This window comes from Thalassophryne amazonica, chromosome 10 (assembly GCF_902500255.1).
Source record: "Thalassophryne amazonica chromosome 10, fThaAma1.1, whole genome shotgun sequence".
Classification (NCBI taxonomy): Eukaryota; Metazoa; Chordata; class Actinopteri; order Batrachoidiformes; family Batrachoididae; genus Thalassophryne; species Thalassophryne amazonica.
In genome coordinates, this window is record NC_047112.1 from 94,924,390 (window position 1) to 94,936,993 (window position 12,604).

The 12,604-nt window shown below is 40.6% G+C and overlaps 1 protein-coding gene across 2 annotated transcripts in view; it reads right to left on the reverse strand.

The window, feature by feature from the left end:
* cc2d2a (coiled-coil and C2 domain containing 2A) overlaps positions 1-12,604 on the reverse strand; it is a 119,921-nt gene that overhangs the window by 78,889 nt on the left and 28,428 nt on the right. The window contains exons 5-8 of one of the 2 annotated variants that reach the window (XM_034180548.1): positions 11,562-11,641; positions 11,336-11,437; positions 9,699-9,793; positions 9,422-9,626 (exon numbers count right to left, since the gene is read on the reverse strand). In XM_034180548.1, coding sequence (XP_034036439.1) covers positions 9,422-9,626; positions 9,699-9,793; positions 11,336-11,437; positions 11,562-11,641 — 482 coding nt within the window. Of the gene's footprint in view, positions 1-9,421; positions 9,629-9,698; positions 9,794-11,335; positions 11,438-11,561; positions 11,642-12,604 lie in introns of both variants that reach the window. The other variant, XM_034180547.1, reaches the window with a different exon arrangement.

Below are 12,604 nucleotides of genomic sequence, written 5' to 3' on the forward strand. Positions count from 1 at the left end.
AGCGCCAGCTGATCAAATTGGTGGACAGGATTTCCAGCAGCTATCGGCATATACAATTGAGAATCATCAGCATAACAATGAAAAGCAACCCCGAAACGCCGCAAAATGTTCCCAAGGGGTGCCATATATAGGGAAAAAAGCAGGAGACCCAGAACGGATCCCTGCGGAACCCCGAACTTCATGCCCTTAAAGTCAGAGGTAGTGTCACTGCACAAAACACAATGGGAACGACCAGACAGATAAGACGTCAGCCACACAAGAGCAGTTCCAGTAATCCCGAAACAGTTTTCTAGCCTATCAAGTAGAATATGATGATCAACTGTGTCAAACGCAGCACTGAGATCCAACAACACCAATGCTGTAGTAGTATCCGAGTCCACTGCTCGCAGAAGATCCTTAACTACTTTAATAAGTGCTGTTTCTGTGGAGTGATGTCTTCTAAAACCACCAGTAGAGGATTGCTTGCCTCTACTGGTGGTTGGCTCTCACTGCGGTATTGTATCACTTCCTGTTCCGGAGCACAGCGGTGTTTTGCTGTATCTGTTAGCTGTTTAATCTGCGCAGTTAGATTGATCTAGTTACCTATATAACGATTTGTTTCACAGTGTTATCTTCACGTGCCTTAACTAAAGCACTCCCTCTGCTGAATCACCTCTAAATTATTTACACATTATTCGCTTTGTGTGTTTTTAGGAATCCGCTAGCTTAGCGCAACTACTAGCTCTTAGCCGGTTTAGCATGGTGGCTTCTCCTGTCTCTCCCGCACTTTTCTACTCTGGGTGTGAAATGTTTAGTTATTCCTCGGCCTCCTTTAGCAGTAATGGTACTTGTAATAAGTGTAGCTTATTCGTAGCTTTGGAGGCCAGGCTGGGCGAATTGGAGACTCGGCTCCGCACCGTGGAAAATTCTACAGCCAGGCCCCTGTAGTCGGTACTGACCAAGGTAGCTTAGCCGCCCTTAGTTTCCCTCTGGCAGATCCCGAGCAGCCGGGAAAGCAGGCCGACTGGGTGACTGTGAGGAGGAAGCGTAGCCCTAAACAGAAGCCCCATGTACACCGCCAACCCGTTCACATTTCTAACCGTTTTTTCCCCACTCGGCGACACACCCGCCGAGGAACAAACTCTGGTTATTGGCGACTCTGTTTTGAGAAATGTGAAGTTAGCGACACCAGCAACCATAGTCAATTGTCTTCCGGGGGTCAGAGCAGGCGACATTGAAGGAAATTTGAAACTGCTGGCTAAGGCTAAGCGTAAATTTGTTAAGATTGTAATTCACGTCGGCAGTAATGACACCCGGTTCCGCCAATCGGAGGTCACTAAAATTAACATTGAATCGGTGTGTAACTTTGCAAAAACAATGTCGGACTCTGTAGTTTTCTCTGGGCCCCTCCCCAATCGGACCGGGAGTGACATGTTTAGCCGCATGTTCTCCTTGAATTGCTGGCTGTCTGAGTGGCGTCCAAAAAATGAGGTGGGCTTCATAGATAATTGGCAAAGCTTCTGGGGAAAACCTGGTCTTGTTAGGACAGACGGCATCCATCCCACTTTGGATGGAGCAGCTCTCATTTCTAGAAATCTGGCCAGTTTTCTTAAATCCTCCAAACCGTGACTATCCAGGGTTGGGACCAGGAAGCAGAGTTGTAGTCTTACACACCTCTCTGCAGCTTCTCTCCCCCTGCCATCCCCTCATTACCCCATCCCCGTAGAGACGGTGCCTGCTCCCAGACCACCAATAACCAGCAAAAATCTATTTAAGCATAAAAATTCAAAAAGAAAAAATAATATAGCACCTTCAACTGCACCACAGACTAAAACAGTTAAATGTGGTCTATTAAACATTAGGTTTCTCTCTTCTAAGTCCCTGTTAGTAAATGATATAATAATTGATCAACATATTGATTTATTCTGCCTTACAGAAACCTGGTTACAGCAGGATGAATATGTTAGTTTAAATGAGTCAACACCCCCGAGTCACACTAACTGCCAGAACGCTCGTAGCACGGGCCGAGGCGGAGGATTAGCAGCAATCTTCCATTCCAGCTTATTAATTAATCCAAAACCCAGACAGAGCTTTAATTCATTTGAAAGCTTGACTCTTAGTCTTGTCCATCCAAATTGGAAGTCCCAAAAACCAGTTTTATTTGTTGTTATCTATCGTCCACCTGGTCGTTACTGCGAGTTTCTCTGTGAATTTTCAGAACTTTTGTCTGACTTAGTGCTTAGCTCAGATAAGATAATTATCGTGGGCGATTTTAACATCCACACAGATGCTGAGAATGACAGCCTCAACACTGCATTTAATCTATTATTAGACTCAACTGGCTTTGCTCAAAATGTAAATGAGTCCACCCACCACTTTAATCATATCTTAGATCTTGTTCTGACTTATGGTATGGAAATTGAAGACTTAACAGTATTCCCTGAAAACTCCCTTCTGTCTGATCATTTCTTAATAACATTTACATTTACTCTGATGGACTACCCAGCAGTGGGGAATAAGTTTCATTACACTAGAAGTCTTTCAGAAAGCGCTGTAACTAGGTTTAAGGATATGTTTCCTTCTTTATGTTCTCTAATGCCATATACCAACACAGTGCAGAGTAGCTACCTAAACTCTGTAAGTGAGATAGAGTATCTCGTCAATAGTTTTACATCCTCATTGAAGACAACTTTGGATGCTGTAGCTCCTCTGAAAAAGAGAGCTTTAAATCAGAAGTGCCTGTCTACGTGGTATAACTCACAAACTCGCAGCTTAAAGCAGATAACCCGTAAGTTGGAGAGGAAATGGCGTCTCACTAATTTAGATGATCTTCACTTAGCCTGGAAAAAGAGTCTGTTGCTCTATAAAAAAGCCCTCCGTAAAGCTAGGACATCTTACTACTCATCACTAATTGAAGAAAATAAGAACAACCCCAGGTTTCTTTTCAGCACTGTAGCCAGGCTGACAAAGAGTCAGAGCTCTATTGAGCCGAGTATTCCTTTAACTTTAACTAGTAATGACTTCATGACTTTCTTTGCTAATAAAATTTTAACTATTAGAGAAACAATTACTCATAACCATCCCAAAGACGTATCGTTATCTTTGGCTGCTTTCAGTGATGCCGGTATTTGGTTAGACTCTTTCTCTCAGATTGTTCTGTCTGAGTTATTTTCATTAGTTACTCCATCCAAACCATCAACATGTCTATTAGACCCCATTCCTACCAGGCTGCTCAAGGAAGCCCTACCATTATTTAATGCTTCGATCTTAAATATGATCAATCTATCTTTATTAGTTGGCTATGTACCACAGGCTTTTAAGGTGGCAGTAATTAAACCATTACTTAAAAAGCCATCACTTGACCCAGCTATCTTAGCTAATTATAGGCCAATCTCCAACCTTCCTTTTCTCTCAAAAATTCTTGAAAGGGTAGTTGTAAAACAGCTAACTGATCATCTGCAGAGGAATGGTCTATTTGAAGAGTTTCAGTCAGGTTTTAGAATTCATCATAGTACAGAAACAGCATTAGTGAAGGTTACAAATGATCTTCTTATGGCCTCAGACAGTGGACTCATCTCTGTGCTTGTTCTGTTAGACCTCAGTGCTGCTTTTGATACTGTTGACCATAAAATTTTATTACAGAGATTAGAGCATGCCATAGGTATTAAAGGCACTGCGCTGTGGTGGTTTGAATCATATTTATCTAATAGATTACAATTTGTTCATGTAAATGGGGAATCTTCTTCACAGAGCATATCTCACCCATATTGGCCTCTCTTCATTGGCTTCCTGTTAATTCTAGAATAGAATTTAAAATTCTTCTTCTTACTTAAAAGGTTTTGAATAATCAGGTCCCTTCTTATCTTAGGGACCTCATAGAACCATATCACCCCAATAGAGCGCTTCGCTCTCAGACTGCAGGCTTACTTGTAGTTCCTAGGGTTTGTAAGAGTAGAATGGGAGGCAGAACCTTCAGCTTTCAGGCTCCTCTCCTGTGGAACCAGCTCCCAATTCAGATCAGGGAGACAGACACCCTCTCTATATATTATAATATATAGATATTTAAGATCGAAGCATTAAATAATGGTAGGGCTTCCTTGAGCAGCCTGGTAGGAATGGGGTCTAATAAACATGTTGATGGTTTGGATGAAGTAACTAATGAAAATAACTCAGACAGAACAATCGGAGAGAAAGAGTCTAACCAAATACCGGCATCACTGAAAGCAGCCAAAGATAACGATACGTCTTTGGGATGGTTATGAGTAATTTTTTTCTCTAATAGTTAAAATTTTGTTAGCAAAGAAAGTCATGAAGTCATTACTAGTTAAAGTTAATGGAATACTCAGCTCAATAGAGCTCTGACTCTTTGTCAGCCTGGCTACAGTGCTGAAAAGAAACCTGGGGTTGTTCTTATTTTCTTCAATTAGTGATGAGTAGAAAGATGTCCTAGCTTTACGGAGGGCTTTTTTATAGAGCAACAGACTCTTTTTCCAGGCTAAGTGAAGATCTTCTAAATTAGTGAGACGCCATTTCCTCTCCAACTTACGGGTTATCTGCTTTAAGCTACGAGTTTGAGAGTTATACCACGGAGTCAGACACTTCTGATTTAAAGCTCTCTTTTTCAGAGGAGCTACAGCATCCAAAGTTGTCTTCAATGAGGATGTAAAACTATTGACGAGATACTCTATCTCCCTTACAGAGTTTAGGTAGCTACTCTGCACTGTGTTGTTATATGGCATTAGAGAACATAAAGAAGGAATCATATCCTTAAACCTAGTTACAGCGCTTTCTGAAAGACTTCTAGTGTAATGAAACTTATTCCCTACTGCTGGGTAGTCCATCAGAGTAAATGTAAATGTTATTAAGAAATGATCAGACAGAAGGGAGTTTTCAGGGAATACTGTTAAGTCTTCTATTTCCATACCATAAGTCAGAACAAGATCTAAGATATGATTAAAGTGGTGGGTGGACTCATTTACTTTTTGAGCAAAGCCAATAGAGTCTAATAATAGATTAAATGCAGTGTTGAGGCTGTCATTCTCAGCATCTGTGTGGATGTTAAAATCGCCCACTATAATTATCTTATCTGAGCTAAGCACTAAGTCAGACAAAAGGTCTGAAAATTCACAGAGAAACTCACAGTAACGACCAGGTGGACGATAGATAATAACAAATAAAACTGGTTTTTGGGACTTCCAATTTGGATGGACAAGACTAAGAGACAAGCTTTCAAATGAATTAAAGCTCTGTCTGGGTTTTTGATTAATTAATAAGCTGGAATGGAAGATTGCTGCTAATCCACCGCCCCGGCCCGTGCTACGAGCATTCTGACAGTTAGTGTGACTCGGGGGTGTTGACTCATTTAAACTAACATATTCATCCTGCTGTAACCAGGTTTCTGTTAGGCAGAATAAATCAATATGTTGATCAATTATTATATCATTTACCAACAGGGACTTAGAAGAGAGAGACCTAATGTTTAATAGACCACATTTAACTGTTTTAGTCTGTGGTGCAGTTGAAGGTGCTATATTATTTTTCTTTTTGAATTTTTATGCTTAAATAGATTTTTGCTGGTTATTGGTAGTCTGGGAGCAGGCACCGTCTCTACGGGGATGGGGTAATGAGGGGATGGCAGGGGGAGAGAAGCTGCAGAGAGGTGTGTAAGACTACAACTCTGCTTCCTGGTCCCAACCCTGGATAGTCACGGTTTGGAGGATTTAAGAAAATTGGCCAGATTTCTAGAAATGAGAGCTGCTCCATCCAAAGTGGGATGGATGCCGTCTCTCCTAACAAGACCAGGTTTTCCCCAGAAGCTTTGCCAATTATCTATGAAGCCCACCTCATTTTTTGGACACCACTCAGACAGCCAGCAATTCAAGGAGAACATGCGGCTAAACATGTCACTCCCGGTCTGATTGGGGAGGGGCCCAGAGAAAACTACGGAGTCCGACATTGTTTTTGCAAAGTTACACACCGATTTAATGTTAATTTTAGTGACCTCCGATTGGCGTAACCGGGTGTCATTACTGCCGACGTGAATTACAATCTTACCAAATTTACGCTTAGCCTTAGCCAGCAGTTTCAAATTTCCTTCAATGTCGCCTGCTCTGGCCCCCGGAAGACAATTGACTATGGTTGCTGGTGTCGCTAACTTCACATTTCTCAAAACAGAGTCGCCAATAACCAGAGTTTGATCCTCGGCGGGTGTGTCGTCGAGTGGGGAAAAACGGTTAGAAATGTGAACGGGTTGGCGGTGTACACGGGGCTTCTGTTTAGGGCTACGCTTCCTCCTCACAGTCACCCAGTCAGCCTGCTTTCCCGGCTGCTCGGGATCTGCCAGGGGGGAACTAACGGCGGCTAAGCTACCTTGGTCCGCACCGACTACAGGGGCCTGGCTAGCTGTAGAATTTTCCACGGTGCGGAGCCGAGTCTCCAATTCGCCCAGCCTGGCCTCCAAAGCTACGAATAAGCTACACTTATTACAAGTACCATTACTGCTAAAGGAGGCCGAGGAATAACTAAACATTTCACACCCAGAGCAGAAAAGTGCGGGAGAGACAGGAGAAGCCGCCATGCTAAATCGGCTAAGAGCTAGTAGCTACGCTAAGCTAGCGGATTCCTAAAAACACGCAAAGTGAATAATGTGTAAATAATTTAGAGGTGATTCAGCAGAAGGAGTGCTTTAGTTAAGGCACGTAAAGATTACACTGGGAAACAAATCGTAATCTAGATAACTAGATCAATCTAACTGCGCAGATTAAACAGCTAACAGATACAGAAAAACACCGCTGTGCTCCGGAACAGGAAGTGATACAATACCGCAGTGAGAGCCAACCACCAGTAGAGGACAACAAAACAAATGAGGAACGAATGGGAGGAAACTGGAGTCAACGTCTGTGACTGAACTGTAAGAAACTGCCAAAAGGAAATGGGATTTACATACAGAAAAGCTAAACGAAAGCCATCATTAACACCTAAACAGAAAAAAAACAAAGTTACAATGGGCTAAGGAAAAGCAATCGTGGACTGTGGATGACTGGATGAAAGTCATATTCAGTGATGAATCTCGAATCTGCATTGGGCAAGGTGATGATGCTGGAACTTTTGTTTGGTGCCGTTCCAATGAGATTTATAAAGATGACTGCCTGAAGAGAACATGTAAATTTCCACAGTCATTGATGATATGGGACTGCATGTCAGGTAAAGGCACTGGGGAGATGGCTGTCATTACATCATCAATAAATGCACAAGTCTACGTTGATTTTTGGACACTTTTCTTATCCCATCAATTGAAAGGATGTTTGGGGATGAATCATTTTTCAAGATGATAATGCATCTTGCCACAGAGCAAAAACTGTGAAAACATTCCTTCCAAAAAGACACATAGGGTTAATGTCATGGCCTGCAAATAGTCCGGATCTTAATCCAATTGAAAATCTTTGGTGGAAGTTGAAGAAAATGGTCCATGACAAGGCTCCAACCTGCAAAGCTGATCTGGCAACAGCAATCAGAGAAAGTTGAAGCCAGATTGATGAAGAGTACTGTTTGTCACTCATTAAGTCCATGCCTCAGAGACTGCAAGCTGTTATAAAAGCCAGAGGTGGTGCAACAAAATACTAGTGATGTGTTGGAGCGTTCTTTTGTTTTTCATGATTCCATAATTTTTTCCTCAGAATTGAGTGATTCCATATTTTTTTCCCTCTGCTTGGTCTAAAAAAGTAACCGTTACTGACTGCCACAATTTTTTTTCCTGATTTCTTATAGTGTTTCTTAAAGCCAGAAAGTTGCCATTTGAAATGACTTTAGTTTTGTGTCATGTCTGTGATCTGCTTTTTTTCTACAAAATTAAACAACTGAATGAACATCCTCCAAGGCCGGTGATTCCATAATTTTTGCCAGGGGTTGTAAAAATTTCTGGGGCTTAATCTCAAAACTTAATCCTCAAACTTAATCCAGTGTCTAAAACAGAGGCATCCAGCTGCATGGGAGAAATGGTACACTTTACGAGGAAAACAAGAGCGCAAACTCCTGCTAAAAACCAGCTTACTCTGGTAGAATCATTTACCCAAGTGTATGTTTTAAATCAAAAGAACAGTTGGAGCTTCAATTCCAGGAGGTAAGTAGGGGTTAGTTTTAAGTTTTTTATAGAATAAAAGCAAAACTTGTTTTGAGTTATCTCTGTCATTTGTACTAAATGTTTTCTTTTAAAAACTAGGGGGGAGAAAAAAAAAAAAAATCGGAAAAACAAAATCGAAAATCTAATTTTTCTGAAAAAAAATCAGATTTTTTTTTTTTTAGGCCAAACCCTCAGGCCTATTGTTGACATAGAAAACCTGTAAAGCCTACTTTCTGTACACAGAAAATTCACAGGAGGTATTGATAAGGGACTCGATAAAGAATCAGATCAATAAGTGGAATTGATAATGGCATCGATATCGATAAAATGTTATCAATACCCATCCCTATCCTTACCACAATTACTACATTTCAATTAATATGTTCCACCTGGCTGTGGCAGATCGATGGCTACTTTCGAAAGGTGGTGATAAAACGGCTGTGTACCTGGGTGTTTGTCATCCAGAACACAAGGTGGTTCTGTAGTGTGATGGATTTGGCAAAAGCACATGCTCCCAGACATAACCTGACACCGCTGCTAAATCCGACACTTTACATATACCGTAATTTCTGGACTATAAGCTGCTACTTTTTTCACACGAACTGAACACTGCGGCTTTAACAATGATCCGGCTAATTTATGGATTTTTACAGGCTTTCTCATAAGTCGAAATGCATCAGTTGATGTTGTCAATTGATTTCCTGAATGCTGCGGTCCTTGTTGCAGTGTAAATTCACACACAGTGTAAATTTAAGGTCTTACCTGTTCGTTTTAGTGAAGAAAAGTCCCTCTCCAGCACTTTGCACCAGAGTTGCACAGTCAGCGGAGCAGAGCCTTATCCACCCACCCTTCCCCACCGGTTCTCTGTCTTGGCGCAACAAGTCAAAAAAGTCACAGTGCCTCATTGTCTCATTTACCACAGACTCCATCCGATCCTGGCTGCATGTGATGAAATCTCAAGAAAAAGTTAAAATTACTCAGTTCTCAGTGTGGAGCAGAGACTCCATGCACACACTGGATGATCTGCACGTCAATATTTACGTGCAACACTTCAGGGAAAAAAAACAAAACATTTAAGATACGTATTTAATTAAGTTAAAAAAATCTTTCTGTCAAACATCTTTCTGTGTAAATATCTCATGTTACAATGTGGAGACTTGTGGCTTATAGACAAATGCGGCCTATTTATGTACAATTTATTTTTTCTTTATAAAATTGGTGGGTGCAGCTAATATTCAGGTGCCCTCTATAGTCCAGAAATTATGGTAATATGAAAACTCCACTAGTATATAATTTTTTACAATGTATTTATTACCGTCTTACCTCGTCTCTGCTTTCAACTTGGACATCTTGATGTACTTCTCCATGTTCCCGATATTCAGATTCCTCTCTTTCATCTTCACCTCTGTCTTTATCAAGAGCTTTTCTTTCTTTGTGTGTCTTCTTGTCAGTATGATGTTGTGGATCTGAATCAAAGTTGGATGTAAAGAAATTGTATGCCTCCTCAGCAGTGGCATAGCCCTGTACCACCTATATTTGTGATGGAAAAATTAGTAAACAAAATGACAAAATAATTTGTAATTGAATATATTGCAATCTTGTCTGAAGCCTCACTTGTCTTGCTGCTGCTCGGAACTTCTCTCTGGTGCTGGAGGCCAAAGGGGCATCTTGTTTTTTGGTCCCATCTGACTCAACCTGTAAAACAATGGCACTGAAACAAATGTATAATACATATACAATATATATACAGATACAGTATACAAGAGGAGCAAGCCCCTGTCCAGTATCAAATGATTCAACACTAACACCTTAAAGTAACTGATTTATGTCAAAGCTGAACAGTAGGGTATTTGTTCACAAGACTAATAGTTTAAGTTTAGATAAGATCAACTTTATTTATCCCAAAGGAAATTACTTTGCCAGAGCACCGAAACAGTAAACAATTTTTTTTTTTTTTTTTTACAATAAGTACAACAAATTTATATGAAATGACTGGAAGACATTTGCACAAGATGCTTGATAATATTGCACATAACTCTGAGCAACTGAATAACTCTGTTCATTATGTATTCACCCTGCAGAAGGGGGAGGGTTAGGGTTCCGTCTTGCCATTCTGTGTTTGGAAGGACATGAATTTACAACATTCCTCTGTGCGGCGTGTGTCTGCCTGCTGTCCTCATGTGGAAATATATAAAACATCTTTTACCTTTGCACCGGGCTGCAGCGGCCGGACACAGCGCACCTCGTCCATGTCTTTGTTGATTTCAGGCATTTTTCCACACTGATTACAGGCCAGCGATGGTGGTAACGTTTCCGTCTGGTAATCAGAGCTTATGGGTTTGAATCCCATGAGTGACATTTTTGATTTAACCACAGGGTTCTGTATTGCATTCCATTTTATGTATTATTTATATCAACCCAGTGATATTCACTAATTATACAGCTGGTTTTTATTTTGTTGTTCTCTACACAAGCGGCGTGATGTGGTGTAGCTGCTCGCACTGTATTTCTGCTCGAAAGACACCGTCGCGTGCATGAACCGACGCACCGGGATCGTGCACGCCTGCCCGTCGGCTCGCTAAATGCTTTACTCATACGAGCTGTTTCGCCGTGATTCACCCTGAGTTGTACTTATTCATATTGTGTGTGAAGAGGCCCTTAATCTTGTAGCGTTATGCTGAAGAGGAAGCAAGGTTATATATTTTTTTCTTTATGGACACCGGCCAACGAGGTTGATATTATGCCATGTTTTTACCACTGTCTGACACACAAATTCCGTTTTCCATTGACAGCCCCCTTTTGTTAACAGAACCCGAGAGTGTAGCTTATTTATTTATGTTTTATTTATTCAGATTATTTTAATATATATTTTTCCCACGTCGATTCCAATGAGAATTAAAAGTTCATTGTTCTTTGAAAGGATGCACTTGCATTACTACGCTATATTATCATTATATCAGTAGTACAAAATTGTCTTAACAGCACAGACAATAATATCGTTTATCGTGATATTTTCTGGGACAATCCATTGTCCAACAAAATCTGTTATTGTGACAAGCCTTCACAGAGACCATATTTTTTAAAATTTCAATATTGAGAAGTATGAATTAACTTTTCGTAAAAGTTTGCTGTCATCAAACAACACACAAAAAAAATAAATCTAAATACGCAACAGCCGAAGGGTTCTCAGACTTTATCATCCTAATGTACAAGCACATCTAGCCCATAAATACTCACCTCGCTGTCAAACCTTGTACGATTACGTCTGTCTCTGAGGCCCTGCAGCCATCTGTTTGGCTCAGTTGGGGCACCCTGCTCTGTTAAGCTCGGACCTTTCGACTAAAAAAAAAAAAAAAAACACCAGGAATTTCTGAATAGCTTTTAACTGTCAAATTCTTATTTATCTGTAAAAGTAAGGTTTTACAAAACAGAAAATTGTTTAAATTGGGGGAAGTAGATTTACTTTAGCTGCTCTCAACCTCTCTGCCAAACCAGCTGCTGAAACATCAAATTTGTGTTTCTGGGAGCTGGGCAACAATGCTGCTGCAAAACCAAAAAGATAAGAAAATTAATCACTTTAAATCCATAAACAACATGCATTACTCAGTGTGTATAATGATGGGTCTCAAACATTGCTGCATTGACACTAACCCCCATTGCGCTCATAAATTGACTATTCCGAGAGCTACAATTGTTTCCACGATCATTCAATGTGAAAACCATTTTATGATTAATTAGGTGATTGTTTATTGTAGATATCAGAAAAGATAAAAACAAATATGCTTAAAAAACAACTCTCCTTCAAAACCCAAGGATGTTCAATTTACAGTGAAGTAAAAAAGAAAAAAACAAAAGCAGTAAATTTTCCCATATGTGAAACAGGTACCAGACACCTGCTTGACAAATAACTTGGAAAATGAAGTTGATCCAAAACAATAAATGATTTTTCTCCCCGAGTATTGTTCTGTTTAATTTCATTATTATACACAAAATATCACCAACGAGTAATGTATCAACCTTGTAGTCTTACAATGGTCTCCCACTGTCTTTTTGGCACATCCCTACGTCAAAATGGGGGAACTTGAGCACAACTGTCAATAATCACAGCCGAAATTTTGTATGTAATTGCAGTCCTATTACGCCGTAAAAAATGTCTGATGCCAGTACAGAGTCAAAGAAGGTCCTCAGAAGCATTCCAAATGACCTGAGTCACCTTAGCAGGTAGAGTCTACTCTGGCCTTTCTTATAAAGTGCAGTAGTGTTGTTTGACCAGTCTAGTTGAATGTTTAGGTGAACACCCAGGTATCTGAATATCCATTCCCTGGATCTTCACCGGTGTCAGAAGAGAGCGCCTGTGCCTGCGGAACTCCACCACCAGCTCTTTGTTTGTCCCTTAAATGATGTGGAGGTGGTTCCGCTGACACCAATCCACAAAGTCTTGGGTCACCCCTCTGTACTCTCTGTCATCCCCATTAGTGATAAGAATGACGACTGCAGAGTTGTCAG